General features: G+C 33.0%; 1 protein-coding gene across 1 annotated transcript in view; it reads left to right on the top strand.

The window, feature by feature from the left end:
• Positions 1-25,561, top strand: part of LOC124369736 (acetylcholinesterase-like) — a 232,858-nt gene that overhangs the window by 186,860 nt on the left and 20,437 nt on the right. Inside the window, exons 6-7 of the mRNA XM_046827802.1 lie at positions 1,521-1,663; positions 5,213-5,365. Of these exons, the coding sequence (XP_046683758.1) occupies positions 1,521-1,663; positions 5,213-5,365 (296 nt within the window). The remainder of the gene's footprint in view (positions 1-1,520; positions 1,664-5,212; positions 5,366-25,561) is intronic.

Raw genomic sequence — 25,561 nt, 5'->3', positions numbered from 1 at the left:
GAACAAATTTCTGAGGCATTTCATCAGTTCTTCAGCAAGTTATAATACCTCAATATAGCAATAAACAGATTTATTTTTCCTTTAAAACACAAATTTGACTCCACAAATATATCAGAATACCAATTGCGGTATTCCATTAAAAAGCATGAAAAGTAAACTATTGGCGAAGGAATGAGCAGCAGCAAATAATCAAACGCGTGTTTAAAATATCCCTTGTGGGTTGGGTGTTAATATAGTGTTAGGCAGAACTGCACCTAATACAATACTAAGATACTATACTGTAACACTAAGGACATGTTGCAAGGAAATAGAATTTGTAGTTGTAGTCCTGTTGATAAACTGGAACAAGGTTTTATTCTATTTCGTAACTTCACTTCTCATTGTTACGGTTATTTGTAAATTACAAGTATAGTATAGTAAAATGTATACCTCTTTTCACTAGAATGAGTGTACGTGACGTGTGTAGTTCATCAATAGTGATATCTTCATACATGTAGCTGAGTACGTGTACTCGTTTGAACATGTTTTGAGGCAATCTGACTTTTAGTATGTAACCTTGGCTCTCCCTTACAACCATCCTCGCATCATTACTGACATATTGTTAAATTCCAGATCCGTACCAACCAGTACATATTTTGTCAAATTCACATGTCTCCGAACCTATGTAATGTATATTATTCTCTGAATTGATAAACTTTTATGTTTTAGCAATTACATCCGACAGGAAATGTCAATTACTTACCTCGCTAAAGGACAAAATTCAAAAATGTGTAGGCCTAATCTAAATAGATTTTAAATATAACTATAAATAAACTGAAAACACTGTAGAACTCGTATATCACTACAAAACGTACCAAAATGTATACAATTTTGTTTCTTTAAAAATTTAAAGGAATTTGTGTTTGTTTCCTAGTTTATATTTTATGTGATGCTGGTGAATATAACCAGATCACCGTTACCAAATAAGATGCATTGAATTTATTGATTATTAAAAATGTTTGTAATTTATGTGTATAGAACAACACATAATTACAATTACTTTATCTTATACTGTTTTTTTTTTTTTTTTTTTTTTTTTTTTTTTTTAATCTACTCCTGTTAAACAAATCTTTATGTTTCAAAATACAGTTATTATCTTTAACTACATGCATAAATAAATCTAAAATATATAATTTTTCATATAAAAACGTGGCTCTATACATTAATTACTATGCTTTACACTGAAATACTATAATCTTCATATTTCCCATAAAGAAGCAATCTGTTTAATCAAATTATGAAAACTGAGAAGAAGAGGAGAAGACGAGAGAGTGACAAGAGGAAGGGATATTCACACGAGCCTTGTATAATTAATTAAGGGCCTCTTGTACACACAACTTTGAAATATCTCACTTTTCAGGCCACGTCTAATGAAAGTGTTGACGACTTTCACAACACTCATTTTATGAGGATTCCTTAACAGTTATATAAAACAACATTTTCTGAAGCCTTTGTCATCAGTTAAACTTATGTTTACACAGGTACTTACTTCATCCTTTACGACTTCATAGACTACTTCGAGAAAGATGGCCCGAGTTTCCTGCAGAGAGACAAGTTTTTAGATATCATCAACACTATTTTCAAGAACTTCACGAGGCTTGAGAGGGACGCCATTATTTTTCAGGTAGCTATAACATAATTCATATTTATTGTCAATAGTACATTTAACATGTATTTTTGTTTTTTTGCATATATGCAGAGCTACATTGCTATAATAATGTTGTAATAATGGTTTACTTAAACTATTATATCAAATATTAGCAACAATTATATAATTTTATAACAGAAAATAATTAGAAATGTCCATCTAAGAAAGTTTTTAACGAAAATTTAAAACCTTGCAGATTAATTAAAGCAAATTAGAGAAATAAAACAAATATTAAAATTAAAATATTTCTTATGGTTTTAAAATTTCGGCACTTAAAACTTTAAATACCACAAGACTCATTATATTGTTTTAAACACTTACACAAATAATTCCTTTAGATAATTTAATAACAAATCTAATGGCCTTAACTTCTTAAAATAGGTGAAAAAATAAGAGCTTTTTGAAAAGTCAAAAAGAATGCATTTTGTGGGGTGTTTAGATTTTCTCACACTTGCAAAGTGTGCGTAAGAGATTCAAATGGTGCCATTTCTTAATTAGCGACCAGAATTGTCTCTTATACTGTTCCACCTCACTTCAATCTATCGTTCCAAAACCCTGTTGCATATTTACATAACTTACGACTTAATCCAAGGGGAGTCCTATATACTGCTAAAGCAGGTTGAGTCTGAGTGATTTTTTTAAGATTACGCAACAGCCCACTTGCATCATATTTGCTGCATACCAGATGTTTCTCGTAGATCACGTGTATCATAAATGTGTGTTTGATCACAAGTAATAGACGTATAATCGTTTATGCTGCGTGTCTCAACACTACAACCATATACTGCTGTGGTACCTTGGATGTGGAAAATGCAAGGATTTTTTGGGTTTTGATAGTTGGCTACACAGTATCCTACACACTGTATGAGTACGTGGTTTTTACTTGTGTTCACAAAAATTGTATAGCGGCATCAACCAAATTTATAACAAAATGTATATATTGAATATAAAAATATTGAATATATACAACACACTAAACATATGCTTAACTTTAAGTGTCGTGGTTTAAAAAAATATGTTTAGTTCAAAACAGTTAATAGTCTTGCCGCAAATCTGATGCACATGAAACTCAACCTGTTAGCTTGCCAACTAATCGGTCCTCGTCTCCTATGCAATCCAAGGATCCTCATATTATTTCTGAAATTAACTAGTGCTTTATCATAAATGAACCAAAAGTCGAATCTTGTTGCAAATGGAAATTTATATAACGGGTCTCAAAAAGTTCTTTACGAACAGCCTAAAACACACAGGCTGTTTGCCAAACAGTGTAGCGCAGTGTAGCGGGTACGGCGGTTATCGCAAGATAACCAGATCAAGCAACGTCGAGCGGGGCCGCTGCTTGGATAGGTGACTGCTGAGCGATCCTGTCCTTGCAAGCGCCCGCCTGCCCGGCCATTGGTGATGGTTCGGAAGTCACCTGTAAGCCGTTGGTCCCCAGGTTAAGTGTTAGAGAGGGCTTCTTAGCCCTAACTTCGCCTGGTAAAATAAGACGTTCTTTACTTTTACTTTTTTAAAGACATTTGATAGGTAATCTCCAAATACAGTATACCACACTACACATTTAAACTAACTGCTTCTGGGAAGACCTAACCAACGATCATAAGGACTCTTCTGTGCCCAATATGCACATAGTGATATTTTATTATACAATTCCTCGAAAGTATATATTCACCTATAAATAAAACATAACTGGAGTGATGATAACTTTCAATACCACTAGAAAGTATCTAAGGGCAATATTCAATTATAGTGAGGTAAGCTTTTTCAGGTACCTTCAGTTCTATAAAATTCAATTCGTTCGAAACGTACGTAACTTTTTATTTCTATTAAATCCAAAATATGATACGTTTTTCTTATGGTTTTTACTTAACTTATTGGCAGTTCTTATAAGAAAGTACGTGTTTCACTTAAAAGCCGACGAAAAGTTTCAAAGGTCTTTAGATTAGAGATAAATCGGGAAACCGCTCAATTAAATTCCTCCTTTCTTTAGGACTGTTCCCAAGCAGCACCATATGCTGAATACATATAATTGTACTCCCATACAAAATATTCGTTGTTTAATTAGCCGTCTCATATAATAATTACAGTATTTACTTTAGTTCAGCGAAATAAAAACAGTGAATGACAATAACGTAACAAATTGCAATATATATATATATATATATATATATATATATATATATATATATATATATATATATATATATGTTCTACAACATTGAAGAAGCGATAAAATTGAATTTTAAAAGCTATAGAACTTTGTAAAATATCAGATGTAATTATTTATTTGAGTACGTATGTAATTCCAAAAATATCAGTATTAAAACCATATTGTACCAAATAAATTTAAATCAGTAAGATTAGAAATAAAATAAGTAACATTCCGGATTAATAATGAAATAAATATCCGTAAAATATGAATATAATGAATTCGTAGAGACGGGTGCCAATTTTTTAAATATGATATTTTTATATATGGAACCTTCATCGCAGATTTTTTTTGTTGATATCTGACACAGTTAATTTGTTTTGTTCCTAAAAATCTCTCTTTGTTATTTACATTCAAGTTTTGATTCTTCAATGCCAGTATTATTTGTTATATTTAATAGTTAATGGACGAATGATTTGTATTTAAAGTACAACTCAAGTTTTGTACTCAAGTACAAAGCACACTTAACGTTCCTTGTTGACTAGTATCCCACACTATAAGAAGAGGTATTCGAAATCAGTCATCAGGAAACACTTCTTGGTCATTTGGCCAATATTTCATTAAAATATATCGTCTTACTATGATTTATATTGTTATGCAGTACAACGGGTAATGTTTTTGTTTGTGGCTTTAGTTTACCAACACTAAAACAGAACATCAATAAATGTTTGAGTAATTAGAGTGAAATCAGTAATAGGCCTCTCTAATGTGTCCGACTAGACCCCGACACTAATTGCCCACATTGCAATATCCACACTACATTATACATCGTGTTTGTCTGCTGCAGCAGCACTGCACAGCAGCAGTTCTCTTTGTGGCGGGCTCTATTGTAACGTCTAAGTCAGCATGTCCACCTATCCTCGGTGGAATATGCCTATTACAGTTTATTACAGACATTTGAAGTGAAAACCCAAACGAAATGTTTAAAATTAGCTCAAGTTGGTAAAACAATGTCAGATAACTGAGGAATCTAATTGCTTGGGAAAAGAAGAATATCATTGCGTTAAATAATTGTATACTAAGTATTAGTTATTGACAATTTGAATACATCTGAATTAGAATTGGTGTTTATCTATCAATTAACAAAGAACGGGCTCTGCTTTCCTAGGAATGCGGAGCCAGAATGGCGAACCAGAATTCATTAAGTAAATGTTACTCCCCCCCCCCCCCCTATCTACCATTCCTTTTTCCTCTGTAATTTATTTTGTTTTCCAGCTACTCCTCTATTTTCACTACCAACATAAAACAACTAAATGTATTCCAGAATACTGGAATTCATAAATTGCTTACTAAATCTGTGATTGCTATTTTTACAGTATACGGATTGGGAACATGCGAATGATGGTTATCTTAATCAGAAGATGATTGGCGATGTTGTGGGTGATTATTTCTTCATCTGTCCTACCAACCACTTCGCCCAGGCCTTCGCCGACCACGGACTCAAGGTTTACTATTACTTCTTCACCCAGGTAAAGAAACTCTACTAAATCGCACTAAAAATCTTCAAAATTAGCAAATAATACCAAAAGAAGGTTAAGTACGTGCTATTACGACCTTAAGTACATAAATTAGCACTATATTACCTCATAAAATAAGTTTAAATAAGCAATGTTTAGATAATTAGGAATGTTCATTCCGGAAGAGGTCAAAATGTTTATAATTTACATCTTTAACTTATTTTCAATTTGTTTGAAAAGTTCTTTCTGTGGGTGGGGCTTATATAAAAGAATCCGCAGAGCAGAAAAATATCATTGAAAAAAACGCATACAAATTAAAAATAATAATGAAATAGATATGTTGCTTTAGATTTTGTTTAAGAAATATATTATAAAAATACATATTTAGAAGTATGTTATTTTTGTGGAAATTAAATTGTGCACTTTTTTTGTTCAAAATCAAGTCGAATTTTGAGGTCTCAAAATATCTTTGCAAGCTTCGAGTTGCACTTCAGTTAGTCAGTAATGGCAAAGATATGTGGACAATCTTCAGTATGAGCAAGGTGTATATCGTTATTATGATCTCAATTTATTATACGAGACGAAAAAAAGAAAAAAGGTTAGTATTTACGGTCGTGGAAAATATCTGGCATTTAGGGTTTTGGACAATTTGATACTAAATAGGTTGCATCTGTTCCTGTAAAAGTTCTCAAAGTATGTTTAAGAGAGCTACAGAATTACATGTAATACAGAATTACAGACTTCTCACATTCAGAACCGTCGTCTCCCAGAAAACATACAGACTTTTAACGTCGCATAAGTCTATTAGAATAATATAATTAATAGTATTTTAGGTTTCCTTGAAAAATATTGTGAAATATTAACCCAAATTCATTTTTAAATATTTCTTGTACGGCCTTTATATAAGAGTTCTAAGCTTCTTCGGGGAAATAGCATTAAACTTTTTCTGGGGTTTGCAAATTCAGTGCTGTACCCATTACTCTTATTAATTGATAAAACCATAAATACTATATGCAATTTACTTCTACTTTCAATGGACATATTTTTGTAAAGTGACTTATCCCATGAGCACGTAAATAATTCCATTGTCCAACCCAGAGAGTTAACTTACAATACCCAACTATTTGTAATAGGCAATGTAAATGCAACCAATATAAGCAAAATTAGATTAAAAAATAATTAAATATTATTATGTTTTAATCTACAGTTTGAGTTAAAAGTATACACAATGTTTAGTTTTTGATGGATAAAGATGGAGGGATGGAACTCGGGACACCTTTGTATAAAGAAAGTGAACTTATTAGTAACTGTTACAACTTTACCCATTTCCCAAAAAGGGGGAAGCTCATTGTTTAAACGTAAAGACCCATGACTTGACATTTCATTTGAAAGGTCTTAATAAAAGAAGAACAGTGGAAACTAGACTTTTATATCTCAACCCAGTACAAAATGGCAGCACATTGAAATTAATTAAAAAATTAATTGAAGCATAATATAAACATCCACATTCAGAAGGTATAGAAGGAATAGACAACCACTTTCCTTACACTAATTAGATTTTGGGGGGGGGCTCAAAATTTTAAAAATGAAGAACTATTAAAGGTTTCCATCAATAAAAAGGACCCAACAAACTGATCCCTCATAATGCCAAGCCAAATTTTTAATTTTCCAGGGTGCTGGTTATGTTGTTTTCTCATCAAATGAGGGTTAAAATCAGCCCAATAACGAGCATTGTGTCTGTTAACGTCACCGGTTAACATGAAAGTTGCTTCATCTGAGAAAGGAATGTTGTTTAATCTAATTGTATTATTACCAATGTCCTGCATGATTATTTCACAAAATTCACGAAACGATCAAAAATCGTCTTCACTTAGCCCATGAACTAAATGAATTTTGTTCGTTTTATAACCACTGTCAGATAAAACTTTACAAACTAATGTTTGAGATATACCTAATATTTAAGAAACATTTCTTGTTGAGGCATGAGGATCTTCTACACCAGATTGTAAAACGTCAAGTAGTAATGTATGTTTGTAACCGATTTTGGTGTCCAGGTTTGGGGCGGTTTTTAACGCTGCTTGTTTCCTGGAAACGTTTTTTGAACTCCTGATTAGATACAGGGTTTCGATTGTGATAAGTATTATTAAATAAATTCCTTACTTCATCATAAGATCTCACCTGGTCTCCGTAGCCTCGCATCATCAGGATCATAATACAATCTTGTTGACTTAATGACTTCATTTCTACGTAAAGTATCACAAAAACCTGTCTCAACTTGAACTCTAACCAGAAACTGAACATAATACTGGACTTCCTCAAACCTGATAAGATAAGGGAAGCCTTGAGGTTTGAGTTTGTAAGGAAAGTGGTTGTCTATTCCTTCTGAATGTGGATGCCTCATTTAATTTTTAAAAAGTTTAGTTTCCACTGTTCTTCTTCTTTTATCAAGACCTTTAAAATGAGATGTCATGTCATGGGTCTTCGTTTAAAAAATTAAGCCGCCCCATTTTTGGGGAAATGGGTAAAGTTGTAACAGTTACTAATAAGTTCACTTTTTTATAGAAAGGTGTCCAGAGTTCCAGCTGTGAACATTTGTCATGTAGGTGTTCTATAGAATAACACATACACGGGGATCGCCTATATATATATATATATATATATATAGTATATAGGCAATACATGTGTGTTATTCTATAGAACATCTACATGACAAACTTTCACAGCTTGCCTACATTTAACAGCTATGAGCTCGAATTCTGGGCGTGATTGTCAGGAAACAGACAGTCAGTAAAATGGTGAATTCGCTGGAGACTTGTCGCAGCTGGATTGATTTATTATTAAATAGAGTTCCAGATCGATCGCAATCCGACACAAAGCAAGGGCTTGTCCCCGCGATCCTCCCTCTGGCTACACTACTTAGAAATTACTAATTAATGACTAATTCATCATAATCACTTGATATATTTTTGTGAAGTATACTGTACATTTTATGTGCGATTGGCCTATCAATCGATTTTTATCACTGATTTCTATATAAATTGTAATGTAATTATGTTATAACTGTATGGAATGTTTAATATTCTACCCTCTTTAAATTCTGGTATGGCCAAGTCTGATAACTCAAAGCAACAACCTAAATAGTGCGTAATAAAATCTAGTAGTTAATGGTATACTATAAAAATTCTCTTTATCATCTTTACATCTCTTGAGTCCCATTACTTTAATTACTCTGGATACTAAGATTTGATCTAAATAAAATGTTAAAGCTTACTACGATTTACAGTCTCCAGGTGAACGCAATTTTATTTTTATACTCGAAGGTAAAAATTATACGTCTATCAATTTTCAAACATACTCTTGTTTTTCGCCTTTAAAGGCGTAATGAAAAGAAATGACGTTATAATGAGCGTCTTAAGTGACTCCTCAAGGGTCGAGGCCATAAAAGGGATGGTATTGTATCCTTCAGCCTATATTTTGTGTTTCCTTATGTAAGTTGGGAGGAGTGTCTGTACTAGAGGTTACCCTTTTTTAGAGTAAGGATGTGTCTATCTCAAACCTAGACTTTATAATTTTCTACAGAGAGTCTGTTGCCCATATTTTTATCACCGTGAGTAGGCTGATTCAAGGTACATTTTCTCAAAAATATTAAAATAAAGGTGTAAATGCAGAACACATTTTAGAAAAGAGTTCTTTTAAAAATATAATAAAAAGGTTCTTAATCTTATAGTTTTAAACTTTAAACTCGTAATATTGTAAAATTCTATGTACATTGGTCTTATTGAATAAAGGTTTCGTGACCTGTTGATACATATTCCCAACAGAATATTATTTGGGTTTCAGATGTAATGTACCTTATATGGAAAAAAACGTGTTAGCGATTGTCGTCGATAAAATAAAACAATAGTAAATATAGTTCAGGAAGTTTACTTAGCACAATGCTGGTCTATAAGCTAGCTTATTTGAGCACTGAGCGCCATTATGTGTAGAGGTCTTCTTTCTGCTTGCACTTCTGGAATCTCTTCAAGCGCTTTTTCAGCTGAGATTTACTTGCGCGCGTCATCGAACTTTTATCATTACCTGGTGTTAACACCTCAGTCTACTTAAAATCAAAAATGTACTAACCATTTTTTTTAACTGATAATGGCTTCATATCTATTTTAAGTGCAGTTATTTGGTCAAACGAGCGTTTCAGAAGCTGCGATCTGACAATGATCACTTACACATTTCAGTTTAGTGTTCCCCCATGTAGAACTTTTTTGTAAACTACTTTTGTAATTCTACTCCAGAGAAATTTTTGAAAATTTGGTCATAGGTTCCTGTATTAAAAAAAAAAACAAAAAAAAACAGGAAACACGTTTTTTTGTACTTTCATCCGGTGTCGTTTCCTTTGGGGCAAGACCGAGAACTGGTTCTTAATGACGGTTCGCTATAGTAATGACAGCGAAGTATGTAAAATTATTCTCTCCTTATTTTTCTTTTCATTGCTTCAATGGATTTCAGTATTTTTCCGATTATAATTCCGTAGTACTCAAAAAAGCTAGAAATGTTTTGTATTAGTTTCGGTAATTCGGTCTCATCCTCCAATAGTTGTACCATCCACAGGTTCGTTTTTAACCATTTTAGTGTTTATATCTCAATTCACTTTTCATCCTCTTATCGATATGGCCTAAACATTCATGGTTAGAAACACCTTAAAATCTCCATCGCCAATAAAATCGCTATTCCTCCAATTTTACACTTATGGTTTGCTGAACAGTCTTCAGCGAGTATGTTTTCACATAAACTTTCACTTTAAACATTTTTACACGCGCCGTACTTGATAACACCTAGACAAGCAAAACCTTCCTCTACTTTTTGTGTGTACATAATTGGTACACTAGTGATAGTAAAATAACCACGCACCTTTGAAATTTGCCGCAATGGTCTTCTCCTAAATTGCCTCTACTTCTGGTTCTGCTGTGCTCTCATAAAAACCTTCTCAGGAAACATTTACAGTAGCATCAAATCACTTACCTTTAACATAACTTTGGTCGAAAGTATCCATCCGTTACACTTCTTACAAATTTTCTATCTGCAAGCGTTTCTTCACTTTTACTACTTCATAAATGAATTTTACATCGTGTTTAATTAGAACATTATGCTGTGCTCAGAATTGTTTTCTTTGAAGAACTTACCGTTATAATTTTTTATAGGCCTACGTTAGGAGTCTGTAGGCCTACCGATGGTTTTGAAGTCTTAGGCTTAGGCCTTAATAGGTTTTTGGAAACATTTCAGTAATAGCCTAGGCATATTATAACACTGTTATAGTCAAATATATAATAAAATTTCAAAATCATTAACTGTAATGCAGGGATTATTGGAGATTGTTTGATTTAACTCTGTAATGGTGCCTTATCTTCTGCTTATGTAATCAAGTGCAGACTAAGAAGCAGAGCCTGCAGAACTGCCTAGGCGGTCCAATTACAAATCTTATCGTTATTGCATTTCTACCATTTTTCAATAACTTTTATAACACTTATAAGCATGTATAATTGGTGTATAAATCTCCTGTTCAGAGCTAGTCAAGACGCGTTCTGCTCTAATTTTCTAAAGTTATTTATTATTCAATTTAAATCATTTTTGTGTTATTATATTGGGATAAATTCACTAAACGTTTTTAGTCTTCCAAACTCTATAGTTAAATTGCTCGTTTTTAAGATTTTAAAATCGTAATATATGTTAGTGGCCGCAATTTTAAAATATTAAAGATAATATCATAACATTTGTGTGGTATCGTGGCTTGTTACAATAAACATTTAATTCAATTTTGGCAAATTTTAATTCATTAGTTTGTTTAATTATTAATTAAACCAAATACAGACATACAGATGGGAAACTAAGCACTGGAGACCCATGTTCACATAGTTAAATGTTTTTGCATTGACTTGAACAATAACGTGATACACCTTTGACGGGAGTGTTACGGGACACTCTGTATAATTAATTCCAGGTGTTATACTAATTCATTCACAGCTAATCAAGAAGTGGATATCTTGGACAAGGAATGTTAATAATCGTTACGGAAATGTATGTCGTAGTAGAGCTCTTTAAATGTATAATTAACTAGCATTTCTTTCGCGGCTTTGTCCGCTGCAAAGGTTTAGCGAGACATTTATATTGTTATAAACCTGTTCCCAAACATCGATAAAACTTAAGATAGCTACAAGTATTAGAATAAGTTACCATTGCTGTATCCTTCAACCATTCTTTCCAACTCGTTCCACTAAATCAGGCCTTTAATTGAGGGAAAACCAGCACGGTAGCAAACAGCTGACGAAGTTTTTAGGAGTGTCAGAGATAGAGGTTTCTTCCAAAGTATGGACCCAATGAGCATCGTCTTCCAGCAAACAAAGAGCTCTAATCCCTGACTGAAATAATATGCACTACTCTTGCAAACATTTTTAGGCCAACAAATGCCAACAATGATGAACATTGTACAATCTGTCCAAAATATTATTCATCTTAATTCCTCGATATCCTGGCAGAGACTTCCCCTGTTTTTCTTTGCAGAACTGTTTTTCCTTCAACACCTTATAGGATGCTACTTCATGGCATAAGCGTTCTTACAGAGGCATGAACTTTTGCATAGCTTTAAAAGTCCAAGCGATTTGTGTTTAGTGGTATTTTATTTTTTAGCAATGTTATCTAATTTTAAAGAAAATTTTTTCCGTTTTCAACATATACAAAAAGATTCATTGCAGGCGGAAACCTTTTTGAGAATGAGCACATAGAGTATGCGCTAGAGAGCTTGTAACTATTAATCTACCATCGTGCCTCTTATTTCGTCGTCCAAATCTTTAACGGTTAACTTTGCCATATGTACCCTTTTCTTGACGTACTTGCTGATGAATGTTTTGGATTTAACAGAATTGCAATACTCAACATTAATATGAGCAGAGAAGGCCCGAGATAGGACGAGAATATATAGAAATACCCAGCGATTATCAAGTCAGTTTCATTAATATAGCAAAAAACCCACCATCTGAAGGTGGCCTCTTAAGTGTCCTTAAAAAGTTTAACTTACTATAAAGAGCAAATTCCTGTTGAAGGATCCAAACTGGTCATAAATCATAGTGGTCTTGGCAACTTTATTGACAGATGGGTCTGTGTTAGGGTCGGGAATTCCAGTGACTCCCTTTTTCTATGGACTCAGGTCTTACGAGGCTTCTAGGAGGATATGGACATGGGAAAGCCCATGTTTCTTCTGTTCCACAAAGGATACGAGACACTGAGATGAGCCAAAAATACAACCTACTATAGTAAGCACCTTTATCAATGTTTTACTTTCACATTGTCCTACAATTATATAATGTTTGTCGTGAGCCCTTTAACTCCGCGATTTCTGGTAATTCATTATTGCAGGTAAATGGAGTAAAAAGAACTGATCGCCCGAAATAAACGCAAGTAAGTCATAACATCTTCAGCTTATAGAGGGTTTCTCAAGTAACATTTATGGCAATACAGGTATTGCATCCAACTGTACAAGCTCTGGTAGGTCACTGTCATTGCGTCTTTCAGGTGCACCTATTCCACGCATCTCGGCTGTTTTTTTTAATTTTTTTTTTAATTTTTTTTTTTTTTTTGTAGTTCAATTCAGTTTTTATGTCTTGATTTTCGCATACATGATCCAAAAAAGTCTTTAAATTGCTATGACAAATATTGCTATCTTCTCCACGGCAGAAAATCATATGAAACTGTGAAGTTATACGCACTATGCTTCTCCCTTATTCATGCCACATTATCGCCAATGAATAATTATATCCCCGCTCTCAAACCCTGACCACAATTAAAATCACCATTTCTCAACACGTTGGTGGATTAAAACTAACACAGTGCGCCCTCGAAGGCTTCCTATCGTCATTAATCTGAACTTTAATGACCTTTATCTGGTTAGGAACACTATCAAAAGCAGTGTAACTCCAGAATGCATACTTGTTGTGTTCATGCAATATTACAATTGACCTACCAGTTTAGATTCAATACCAGGATAGATACCATATATGATGTCCTTCTCATTATCTTTGTCATCAACAAACTAAACAGTAGAAGAGAAAGCTGTCACTGAAGCTCTATCATGAGGTTCCCTATCCTGTGATATATGTATCCCTGAACCTTGAACGTCGACATGTTTGGCTTGTTTCACCTCTATAGCAACGTCATTTGGAAGTACCCCTTGTACTTCTGGGCAGCAGAAAGACATTATCTATCAATAGTAGCTGGATTTTGTCAGTACCGCAAGACATTCTGGGGCCCTAGTCTTTTCACTTCAATGTACCGCGCCACTCATTGAGACTGAGGGCCAAGATCATAAACCTTATCCTTGGAATAACCATTCTGGCGTTCACATTTAAAAATTGATCAATTCAAGGCAGTAATATCTTCTCACAGCTATTGTTTATAGTGGCTGTTTATATCATATTTTTTAAACATATTAGTACCTCCAAGCGGTGTTTATTAAACTTTTGAATAGCTTTCCTGTACAATTCGGGATGGTTCTTAATAGATTTTAAATTAGTATTAATTACTAGTTTTTCCTTATCAATAAGAAACTTTGTCTACGTTTTCATTTTTTCTCTGTAATTCGAACTGCAGAAAGAACAAGTTCATCTGAACTGAAAGGCTCTGCTTGAGGGTTTAGGTGAGGCTCTGTTAATATATAAGAGGATTAGTAAGGAGGATGCTTGTTGAAAATATCTGAATTTATTTGAATAAAGAAATCAAAGTGTAATTTAAATTTCCACAGATAATTGAATTTTCACAGACGGGGTGAGGTACATTCCTCTGTAGGAATCTGTATTGTCGACCACATCTCCATTGGGTCTGCAATAGCAGCTGACGAGAGTGAACCCACCACTAATTCCCCAAAACGAAGCCCTGGCAGGTTCTATGGCTCTTAACGCATACGTTAGTGTCCAACACCCATACTGAGGTGGTGTCTAGAGTGTCAGCGAATGAGTACGACCCATCCCTGCCATGGCACTGCTCGTTTATTGTGGCAATGTCGATTATGTGGAAGACATTCTTCGGTTGAGATTTCCTTGGAGGATTTTAATCCTCTTACGTTTATACTAGCATTTTCCAGAGTCTGTCGGAAAACAGAATAGGCCCTCGTGTCCGGAAGGTGTTTCAAATTTTGGGGGGATACGTTCAGTCCCAAGCAGAGCCAATACCGGGCATCCGTCTTACAGTCACTCCACCTGTGACTCGCTTCCCCTACACTTATACCACAGGCCTTGACTTCTTCTGTTGGGCCCTCTAAAATCCGCTAATTACAGTAAATACATTAACCCACCCCCACCCCCGAGTTATTGACCCCATGCACCTGCAAAAACTGCTCAAAATAGTATTGTAGCTGTGTTGCAATTAAATTGCATTGCTGCAACTATTGTGCTTGGAGAGGAGAAGGGAAAAAATGAAAACACTTTTATGAGGAAAATTTAAACAGTATTTAAAACATGAATGGTACATTTATTTGAGTAAAGAACGAAAAATACATAATATTGGTTTAATTTTCAACAGTAAAGTTAACATCAGTGACTGATAAGTTAAAATTCATAAATTTTAAATATAACTAGTTGATTAAGTATATTATTTGTTTACTGTTACTTTAATTTTAATACAAAACAAATCAAATCATAACTAATATTACAGCCCACAATTGGTGACAGATGTTTGTTACTAATACATACTCTCGATCTAAAGAACGGGTAGTGGCCTTTTTGAAACAAGCATTCAGGGTAAGTAGAACCAAAATCATGTAATAAATACTTCAAGACTATGTATCTCTTACTATACAGGTGTGTTTTTATATTTAATTATTTAGTCTAACTTTGATATAAAATTATAGGAAAAGATAAATTAAACAGTAACCCTTAACAAGGTTTATTTGTTACTACTTCCTATTATTTGTATGAATTTAATTCCCACTTGTATCGAACTTTTTAAAATAAAATTAATCAAACAGATTTATACGAAAATTGCTTTTATCATTGAAATCTGCTTGTGGTTATTTATACAACAGTGCTAATGAAATAAAAAATAAACCTCAAATTTTTAAATATACGGAATAATTAACTAAGTAGTTTTTATCTTTGGCAAAGAATTGTATTAATCGTTACAGAAATGTACGTCGACTATCCCATTCACAGCTAATCAGGTGGTTATCTTAGACAAGGAATGTTATAATTCGTTATAGAAGTTAACATCGTAGCCATACTGTTTAAATGTATAATTAACGTCAGGTAATGAATTATCCCATGTAAATTTAACCGAGAAATTATCTAGGACAAGGAATTCTATAAAACTAAACGTTCTATTAAGACCATTCAAATAGAGACTGCCGCAATGTCTTATTTGATTTATTATTGAAACAGAGATACTGATCAACCGCAGTTCAACACGAAGTGACTCAATATCTTCTTGTCCTTTCTCCAGAAACTTCGTAAACTCTTTGTTATTAATCCTGCTTGACATGATCATGAGCCGAAAACTTGTTTTACCATATCAATAGTTAATACGGGTACTAAGAATATTAGTACACTCACATTTTTCCTTTTATGTGGTTTTTTACCTTTATTATATTTTTTAAGTTTGCTTGAATACTGGATCGTAATGCGATACGCCTCACTTGCAGTCACAGGACAGGACCACGTTTACGACTTGTATGTTACTTTAAACGCACTTAGAGAGGAAAGAAACTAATCGTTTTCTGAGCATGAGCTCTTTTCTCTGCAAAATACAAAACACACAACTCCTCATTTCAGACTTTTTGTGGTTGACCCGTGTCTGTGTTTTTCCCCCTATCAATGCCACACCTGTGTTATAATTACATTTCGATCTACTTACCGTTACTTATGGTAACTACGAGCAGCAAGACTTGCTTTGGTAGTTGCGACTAAGTGGAAGCGATTTCTAAAATTTTTTTAAACTTGTTTATAAAAGTTTTATATAATTATAAAATTAAAATAATAATTTACAGGCATTATAGTTAATAAATGGCGATTATTACTAGGTTTTTTTGTATATTTCACCCCGTATATAGTGAGAATTGTGCCGGCATTAGGTATACTACCATCGTAACCATTTCCTATTATAAATTAATGCCTTACAGTCACAAAAAAATGTTATGTTCCTTCCAGTGTTAAGTGTAAATATTCGTGATGGTCTGCATATGAAAGAAAATAAATGTTAACTCCATTAAAATTTTAAGATATTTTTTTCACTACAGATATGAACTTTAGAAATTTGTACAACTGAATGTTTATGATCCTGAAAACTTTTGCTCTGTGAGCATATCCCTAAACCTAAACGCCCTATTACGTATTTACTGTCTATTTCAAGACACATCGGTCACATAAGATTGACCAAATCAAACGTATCTACATATATTCTACACAAACTTACAATAAAAAATGTTTTCATTGGATCCTTAAAGTAATGATTGATAACAGATTTCAAAAATATCGTTATATAACTATGTCAGTAACATATCAGCAAAAGATTTTTAAAATGTACCCAAAATTTCCTTGTAATTCAAATTAAAAATATATTGAATTTACGACGGCATTAAGCGTTTTTAAGTACTTTCAATAAAATGTTGTATTAAATATTGCTAAAACAACTACTAAAACCATAGCCTTTAACTGTCATGAAAATCTGTTTTAGGATTACCAGTTTTCAGAATATTTAAATGCCATCATTTTGAAATCGAAAGCGATGTTATTCCTGTTTTAATGTCCCTTTGATTAGCTTAAATTAATGCCAAGTTTCAAGTTATTCGTACAAATCACATTTGGACAAATTCCAAACGAAACGAGATAGGACATGTGCTCATGTGAACATGGGCTGCCTTCGAACCTCGTATCAACCCTGCATTTAGATGTAGGGCATTACATATTAAGGTAATATGCTTTTTATGTTCATCACAGCAGTCTTAATAAACAATAAAATCCTGCGTAATACTCAGTGACATATGTGATATTTAATATAGCTACACTATCCATTGAGAATACTTTTAATCTTTTAATTTAGAATACTTACATTATCCACTTTTAAATATTAATATTTAATATTTAGTACTACTGTTAGTACTATATGTTTACTTCATGTTTCAAGACTTTCAGTTTCTAATATTTAATACAGGCGGATCAAAATTTAGATCAGTTAGTAGTCTAAGTAATTAATAATAAATATAATAATATCTATAAAATATGTATCAATAAAATAACAACGAAAATCACGAAATCTGAAATCGGTTTTAATGATGATTCATTCACAAACATTACTTGCTCCAACAACACACGAACCCGGATACCTCTGCCAATACCTTAAAATTCTCAATCCTTGCGAAATAATTATTTCGTATTTAACTTTTTAATTGATTTTGTAGGTTAAGCAAGCTAATGTTAGCATAAGACCTACCTATCATATTATTTCTAATACTCATATATAAATAATAACTCAATATAATTATACATTTCATACCAATTAACAGTGTTTTTGATACAACATCGTGTTGCATATCATTTTTTTACTTTTATTTAGATTTACTTATAGGAGATATTTTTAAAATTCTACTTTCTGTTTCACATGAAAACTTAAACTATGATCCTACTATATATGTATTCTCAGATTTTTAGTTTAAATAATGACATTGGTATAATGTACGTGGTGCGGTAGCACAGAAACGAAGTTACATAAAATCAATCATTCGCTTAGGTTCCATCATACATTTGTATAAAACGAAGTATGAACTTTTCTTTGTTACGACATGTAAGAAAACAATATTTCCTTAAAGCTGCAGATTTCCGGGGACTCAGAAGCAGCCCCGTCACCCACGATATCCAGCCAATCTATATCGGACAGCTTTATTCTCTCAGCAGCCGACTTGGGGTGATATGAGCTCATAGTACGTATGAGGTTTCGTCAAAGCTCACCTATTGTATAACAAAACAACTCTCAACTGTTGTGCTGTAGTAAAATGGTGTAGTATTGAACGTGGATATGACGTAATTCAAGTAAGAGTGTTTTGATTGAGTAGCTACAATCCAGAATGTATTTCCTAAAAGTTTAATTTCCCTGAGCTAAACAAATACCTTTGAGGGTATATCTATTATTCTTTCAAACACTGGCATTATCTTTCAATACTTTTTAACAATTAATTAGGAGCAAAACATATTATTTAAATCTCCATTCTTTGTTTCGATGTAATTTTAGCAGACGATTGCATCCGAATACTATTTCATCCCCTTGCTAACTTTAAATATATTTCATATGCTCATGCGATTTCGCATCTCGTATGAGTATATTTTATACTTATAATAAATCAGGTAATACTGTTCTGAGGCACTTTTGTCAATGTGGTAGCCACGTGTCATAGTGAGGAATAGTATATTTGTAAACAATTTCTCTAAGAAGTGGTCGTCTTCTCACAACCAAAAATGAATATCTTAATTTTATGTTAAACTCATATGTAATTGAAGTTTCCTCTTTGATCAAAACAATACTTCATACGCTGTTTGTATTAAAATGCATAATTTTAAATTTATAACGTGAGTTTTTTTTTTAATTTTGCTACGAATCGGTCAGTCCTCAATTTTATAAATAATTATTAAATATAATATGTTAAAAATGATGACAATTATTTTGTGGCCAGTTGTATTTTTTGCAGTATTGTTCAAAAGCACAAATAATCCAAACACGTATGGGGGCCATTTTGAGCATTTACTTTGAGCTTAAAAAAGGTTGAGTTAAGATTTCAATATAAGGTTAATTATTTTAAGTTTAATTTAGCACTACTTAGTATTAAGAATAAGTCTGAACAGATGAGTTAAGAAAAATAGTGTTTTTAGCGTAACTTTTCAATAAAACTTTGACAAGCCGTTGTTTCGTACTGGATTGAGATAGAGACCTCTAGTCTGTGACATTGTTCTTCTTTTATAAAGACCTTTGATGGGGGTTTGCATTTAAAAATTTTGACTTGACCCCCCCAACCCCCCATTTTGGGTTGAGGGGCTAAGTTCTCATGTAGCGCAAAAATCATCATTTGTAATTATATAACTACCCTCAAATGATATCGGTTTGTTTAATTCCGTTCAAAAGTTAGAAGGGGGGGTTGGGACTTTTGGGACACCCGGTATATGGACACACCCACACACACATATATGTACATATAGTATTTAATAATCATAAATTGTTTGAAAATCAGTATTTATTTATTTATTTAATTTATACGGCAATACACCATTTCACATCTGCATCATAAATAGTCTAACCATAGTATTAGTAATAGTATTAGTTTTAAACTTTATTTATACTGTTACCATTTAGCCGATTTAAATGACAAGACATTACAATTTAAAAAAAAATAAAATTTGTAATTTGATGGTATACTCCTTATGTGTAGTAAGATTCTTGCTGCTGCTTCGGTGTTTACGTATTTTGATCTAAAATTATTTAAATAACCAAAATTTTGAGATTGGTTAAAATAATAACTATGTTTCATAAGGAAAACATAATAATAACTTTAGGGCACCTATTTACTTCTATTTATTTCATTTTAAGTAGTCACCTCCTAAAGGTTGGTTTAGTGTCACGAAAATACCTTATAGAATGTAATATATTACACCATTTAATATATAAGTATGACAGATAAAACTTTAATGTAATAAAGGGGTGATGTTATGGGAACCAAGTACCCATTGATATGATAAACCAAAAACATTGTAAGGATTAAGTATACTCCTTTACGTATCCCCACGACGACAACTTCCGATAAGCGTGAGGGGAGAAGAACAAATTCAGACAAAGTGCCCGGTCTCAAGAGGGTGCCGTTAAGGGTCGCGGCTTATGAAGGAGTTGGCGAGCCTTACTCAAGATTTATGACACAATCTCTCCTTACACGGTCAGGAACAGTAAAATGGTAATGTTTTACCACTAAAAAAGTGTCTACTCGTATATATATATATTGTCAACAAATTAAACAGACTACTTATAAATCCCTATAATACTACGAGTAGTAAGTAGTATTTTAACGACAAGGCGTTTTCAAGAAGAAATTAACAGAAATATGCGGTAAGGAATACATACATTTTATATATATGTAATGTATTTAAATATTACATTTTTGCTTTTTTTTGCATGTTATAAGAAAATGTAAACGTTTTGCATTCTATGTATTAAATATATAGAGTCTTCCTTATAAGGTGTCTTAAACTATAGCAATGTTATACTCGTAGATCATTTTAAAGGTATTCGTAAGCCATATACTGTTCCTAACATAATTATCTGTTTTAATTTAAAAACTGTGACTGAATGACTGTTTTTAATGTATGACTACGAATTACACCATAATCAGTGCATTCGCAAAGATAAACAAGTTTGTTATTTACCATCACAATATACTCAGGGCTGTTTAGGTATGCAAGATGATAATTTTCTCAAATCATTTTCCTTACCTGTCCAATTAAATTCAAAATGCTATCATAAGGCAAATTTTCACCAAAAAGTTCAATTTTGTATTTGGAAAATCTCGAGGATGAAACCCCAGTTTAAGGCACCTTGTATTACACACTCTATGTATTTATTTTTATTTTGCCGATTTACGTAGATTTTTATTTATTGGAATTTAGTGAAATGTGAAACTTTCTCAAAAATGCAAATTTTCTACACCCCGTCATCGTTGTAGTACAAACATACATTTCAATAACGATATATTTAAATTCAAGTATTGTATCCTGATGAAGTCAGTTCTTATTTCAACTAATCATCTTCTCAATAACATGAAACTTTAATGTAAAAAAGCTAAATTTTTTATTGTTAATATGACATTAAAAAGTATATGGTATTACGTTTTCATCTGACACTGCTGAAAATAGTTTCTGTTCTAGCAATGAAATCACTAAAGCAAATATAACAAACAAATCCAATTAAAAGTTAAATAAATGATTGATACAATACCGTAATAAAATAGTTGCACTTTTGAGGTATAATTAAATGAGCATATTATATATTTTCAATTCCACTAATTTTAAAGCTAGATCATAATCAATATTAGTTTATCAAATATCTATTTAGAGTTACTCAATTGTTTAAGAAGCACAAAAACGGAATTTTGTATGGAAACTATTTTTTACTAATCGAATAGACTATTTTAGACTAAAATCTTTTAAAATGTACAATTCCGTTTGGATAAAAATAACATTACATTTTTTTCATTTTTCCATAAAAAAATATTCTAGATTTGTATCAAAAATGAGTTTGTTTAATCAGTGAAATACGGTATTACAATAAAGCCGTTGTTACAGAATACTTGAAGTCCACAGAGCTCACCATCACTGCTCAGACATTAAAATGATAAATAAAACCACAAGGAATTGAAAGAGATTTATATCCTCATTTGAAATTATAATAATTACAAAACAATAAGTTCTTTCAAAAGGAAGCTTTGATGGTTATAAATTGTTCCAAATAATCCAGCTTCGTTGAGAGCAAACACATCATTAGGGAAATGTAGGGAATCGTCAGAACTAAACGAACTTACGGCACTTTATTATTCACCAAGCAATCTTCTTTGCCTCTCAAATCCCTCTACATAATCTCATCTACCTTTGACCTATATTCCAAAATGGCCACGCATGAGAGCTACGATTATGGCAAACTGACATCCACCCGGGGAGGAGCTCATCTTTATACATTGATGAGTCCGAGACACCCAAAAGCTTCGGATTTAACATTTCATTCTACAATTTTAAACTTTAGCAACTCATCGTCATATTAAATTAAACTTAAAAACCACGTTCTAACAAAATGCTTTCATAATATTTTTCTAATAAAGATATCAGATTGTTAGCTTTGGTAAGATAGTGTGAAATGTGTGTATGTTTAAGACATTGAAGTATAGCCATCTGTTAAGTATAGATGTTGTGGAGATGTTACAATTTGTTTGTAATCACTTTACCGTGCAAGAGATAAAAGTTTATGACACATCACTTTCTTAGGAGGGGTTTAACTTGCTCTTTACTCTTAGCACAACCATGAACTAAAAGTTACAGAATTATCTTAGGTTGCGTTTTAACAAAAGGACAATTTTGTATTTGTTTTATCTTCTTATATTAATAAATTATCAGTCATATATCTTCTGTTCTTCTTATATCCGTGTCTTTGGAGTACCCCGGTTTTAAGACCATAGCTGGCTTATCTTTAAAACCTGTGACTTGTTATTTCTCAATAATTCGATTGCGTTACATTTTAAAAATAAAATATAAAAAAACACTAAACACATAACATACAGTGTGTATATGGCAGTTTAAATTTTTTAACTGTAATCAAACCTACAATTATTTCACTGGTTTATTGTCTATTTCTGATTTAAAAGTAAAGTTTCAATAACGTTAATGGTCTCACACCACCATTCTACCTAATAATGGATATAAAACAGGCCTATGGCAGTCTCAGGATTAAGGTGTTGCAATTGATTGTTAAGTGGGATTATTTTTAACTCATAGACCTTTAATACATCTTTCCTGGAGACAGAAGATGCTTATCAAAACTGTTTTATCGCTGCACGAGTAATTATACGTAATTTAAGTAGGAAATTTAGGCAATTTTGTCATCAGGTATAACTAAAATGCGAGAATGCAAAAATGTATAGATTTTACAATTTGTATATACGTTGTAGCTTCAGGTAGGTTACATGATTTTATTTTTGTGATAACTTCAATTACTGGTCAGCTATAATACATGGTGTTAACACCTTCGCTGCGGCTCTACGCTGAGTGATCTTGACTAGTGTCAAGAGACTCCTCCACACTAGTGCTCTGACAGTCAACGTTTTAATGATTTGTTAATGAAACATTAATTGAATAATATTTTATACAAATATATTATTTTTATCAATATACTATGTAGAATAGTACAAAATTAAATTTTTCCTGTTTTTACAAATAGTATTTCAAAGGTTGTGACTGTTTTTTTTTTTTCTAGAAAAATAATTATGCAAATAAAAACCGATTCCACCTCCCCACTCATCTACACACTTGTGACCGGTGACTGGTGATCTCGTCTTCAGAGTGCAGTGGCTCTCTACTGATTTAACTATCTACTGCAGTGATTGGTGGTCTCGTCTATGCAGTGCAGTAGCCTGTGACTCATAGTCTCATTACATACTTCAGTGGCAAGTGACTGATGATCTCGTCTATATAGCGCAGTGGCCTCTGACTCGTAATATCATTACATACTTCAGTGGCCAGTGACTGATGATCTCGTCTATACAGCGCAGTGGTCTCTGACTCGTAATCTTATTACATACTTCAGTGGCCAGTGACTGATGATCTCGTCTATATAGCGCAGTGGTCTCTGATTCGTAATCTCATTACATACTTCAGTGGCCAGTGACTGATGATCTCGTCTTTGCAGCGCAATGACCTCTGACTCGTAATCTCATTACATACTTCAGTGGTCAGTGACTGATGATCTCGTCTATATAGCGCAGTGGCCTCTGACTCGTAATATCATTACATACTTCAGTGGCCAGTGACTGATAATCTCGTCTATACAGCGCAGTGGTCTCTGACTCGTAATCTTATTACATACTTCAGTGGCCAGTGACTGATGATCTCGTCTATATAGCGCAGTGGTCTCTGATTCGTAATCTCATTACATACTTCAGTGGCCAGTGACTGATGATCTCGTCTTTGCAGCGCAATGACCTCTGACTCGTAATCTCATTACATACTTCAGTGGTCAGTGACTGATGATCTCGTCTATACAGTGCAGTAGCCTCTGACTCGTAATCTCATTACATACTTCAGTGGTCAGTGACAGATGATCTCGTCTATACAGTGCAGTAGCCTCTGACTCGTAATCTCATTACATACTTCAGTGGCCAGTGACTGATGATCTCGTCTATGCAGCGCAATGATCTCTGACTCGTAATCTTATTACATACTTCAGTGGCCAGTGACTGATGATCTCGTCTATATAGCGCAGTGGTCTCTGATTCGTAATCTCATTACATACTTCAGTGGCCAGTGACTGATGATCTCGTCTATGCAGCGCAATGACCTCTGACTCGTAATCTCATTACATACTTCAGTGGTCAGTGACTGATGATCTCGTCTATACAGTGCAGTAGCCTCTGACTCGTAATCTCATTACATACTTCAGTGGCCGGTGACTGATGATCTCGTCTATACAGTGCAGTAGCCTTTGACTCGTAGTCTCATCTACACACTTCAGTGACCGGTGACTGATGATCACTACACAGTGCAGTGGCTCGAGTATTTGACTATCTACTGCAGTGATTACATCGATACAGTAGCGATAGTTTCGAACAGAATAAATATAATCATGAAGTAATATAATTTATTATTTATTATTAGTATTAGTTTGGAGATTATAGTTTTACTTACTCATCTGAAGTCTAATACACACAATAATTTGAGTTATTATCATTAACTAATGTCACATAAGCTAATATCCTACCAAATCCGGGTATGTACAAGCAAAGTTGTTAATTGTAATAATATTTTATTATACGCTTTTAGATACGGTTCTACCATTTCCTCTAGGAAAATACTACAATTCTTTATGATATAAGCATACAATTTATTGCAAATATTGGTTAATAAGAGTGGTAAGAGACGCGTCCTCGTGATGCCATATAGGACGATACCGGCCTTTGAAGTTTAGCAGCCAATCTCTATGACTGCACCAAGAAATGTAAGCTTCTATAGCGAGGGTAAACTGGAATCGATAGTCAGAACAACGACGACATATTGTGTCAAAGACGGTTATATAGAGCAGTGGGGGTATTGATACAATAATCATTTATGGACGTAAGTTAATGGAGGTAGTAACATTTCAAGAGATATTTCCAGCATTAAGGGTTGTAACATTTCCCAATAATTTGTTTTTCTGTATGATTCTTATAACAGACTGTTTTAAATCGCTCATTAAAATCATTAATTACAGAAGTGAAAATACAAAATTATTTATCAAAGAGAAATTTACCCGAATAGTGATATTGTTCAACAGGCATAAAACAATTAATAATTTTTATATTTTGTAATCTTAAGTACAGTCCAAAAGAATGACTGAAACTTTTAAGATATGTATACACATATTAAAGAACTAGGTACAAAATAAGCAAGAAAGAGTATGGAAATTTGT

The sequence above is a fragment of the Homalodisca vitripennis genome, chromosome X, assembly GCF_021130785.1.
Source record: "Homalodisca vitripennis isolate AUS2020 chromosome X, UT_GWSS_2.1, whole genome shotgun sequence".
Lineage (NCBI taxonomy): Eukaryota > Metazoa > Arthropoda > Insecta > Hemiptera > Cicadellidae > Homalodisca > Homalodisca vitripennis.
Note: the sequence above shows the minus strand (reverse complement) of the source record. Positions and strands in the feature narration are given on the sequence as shown.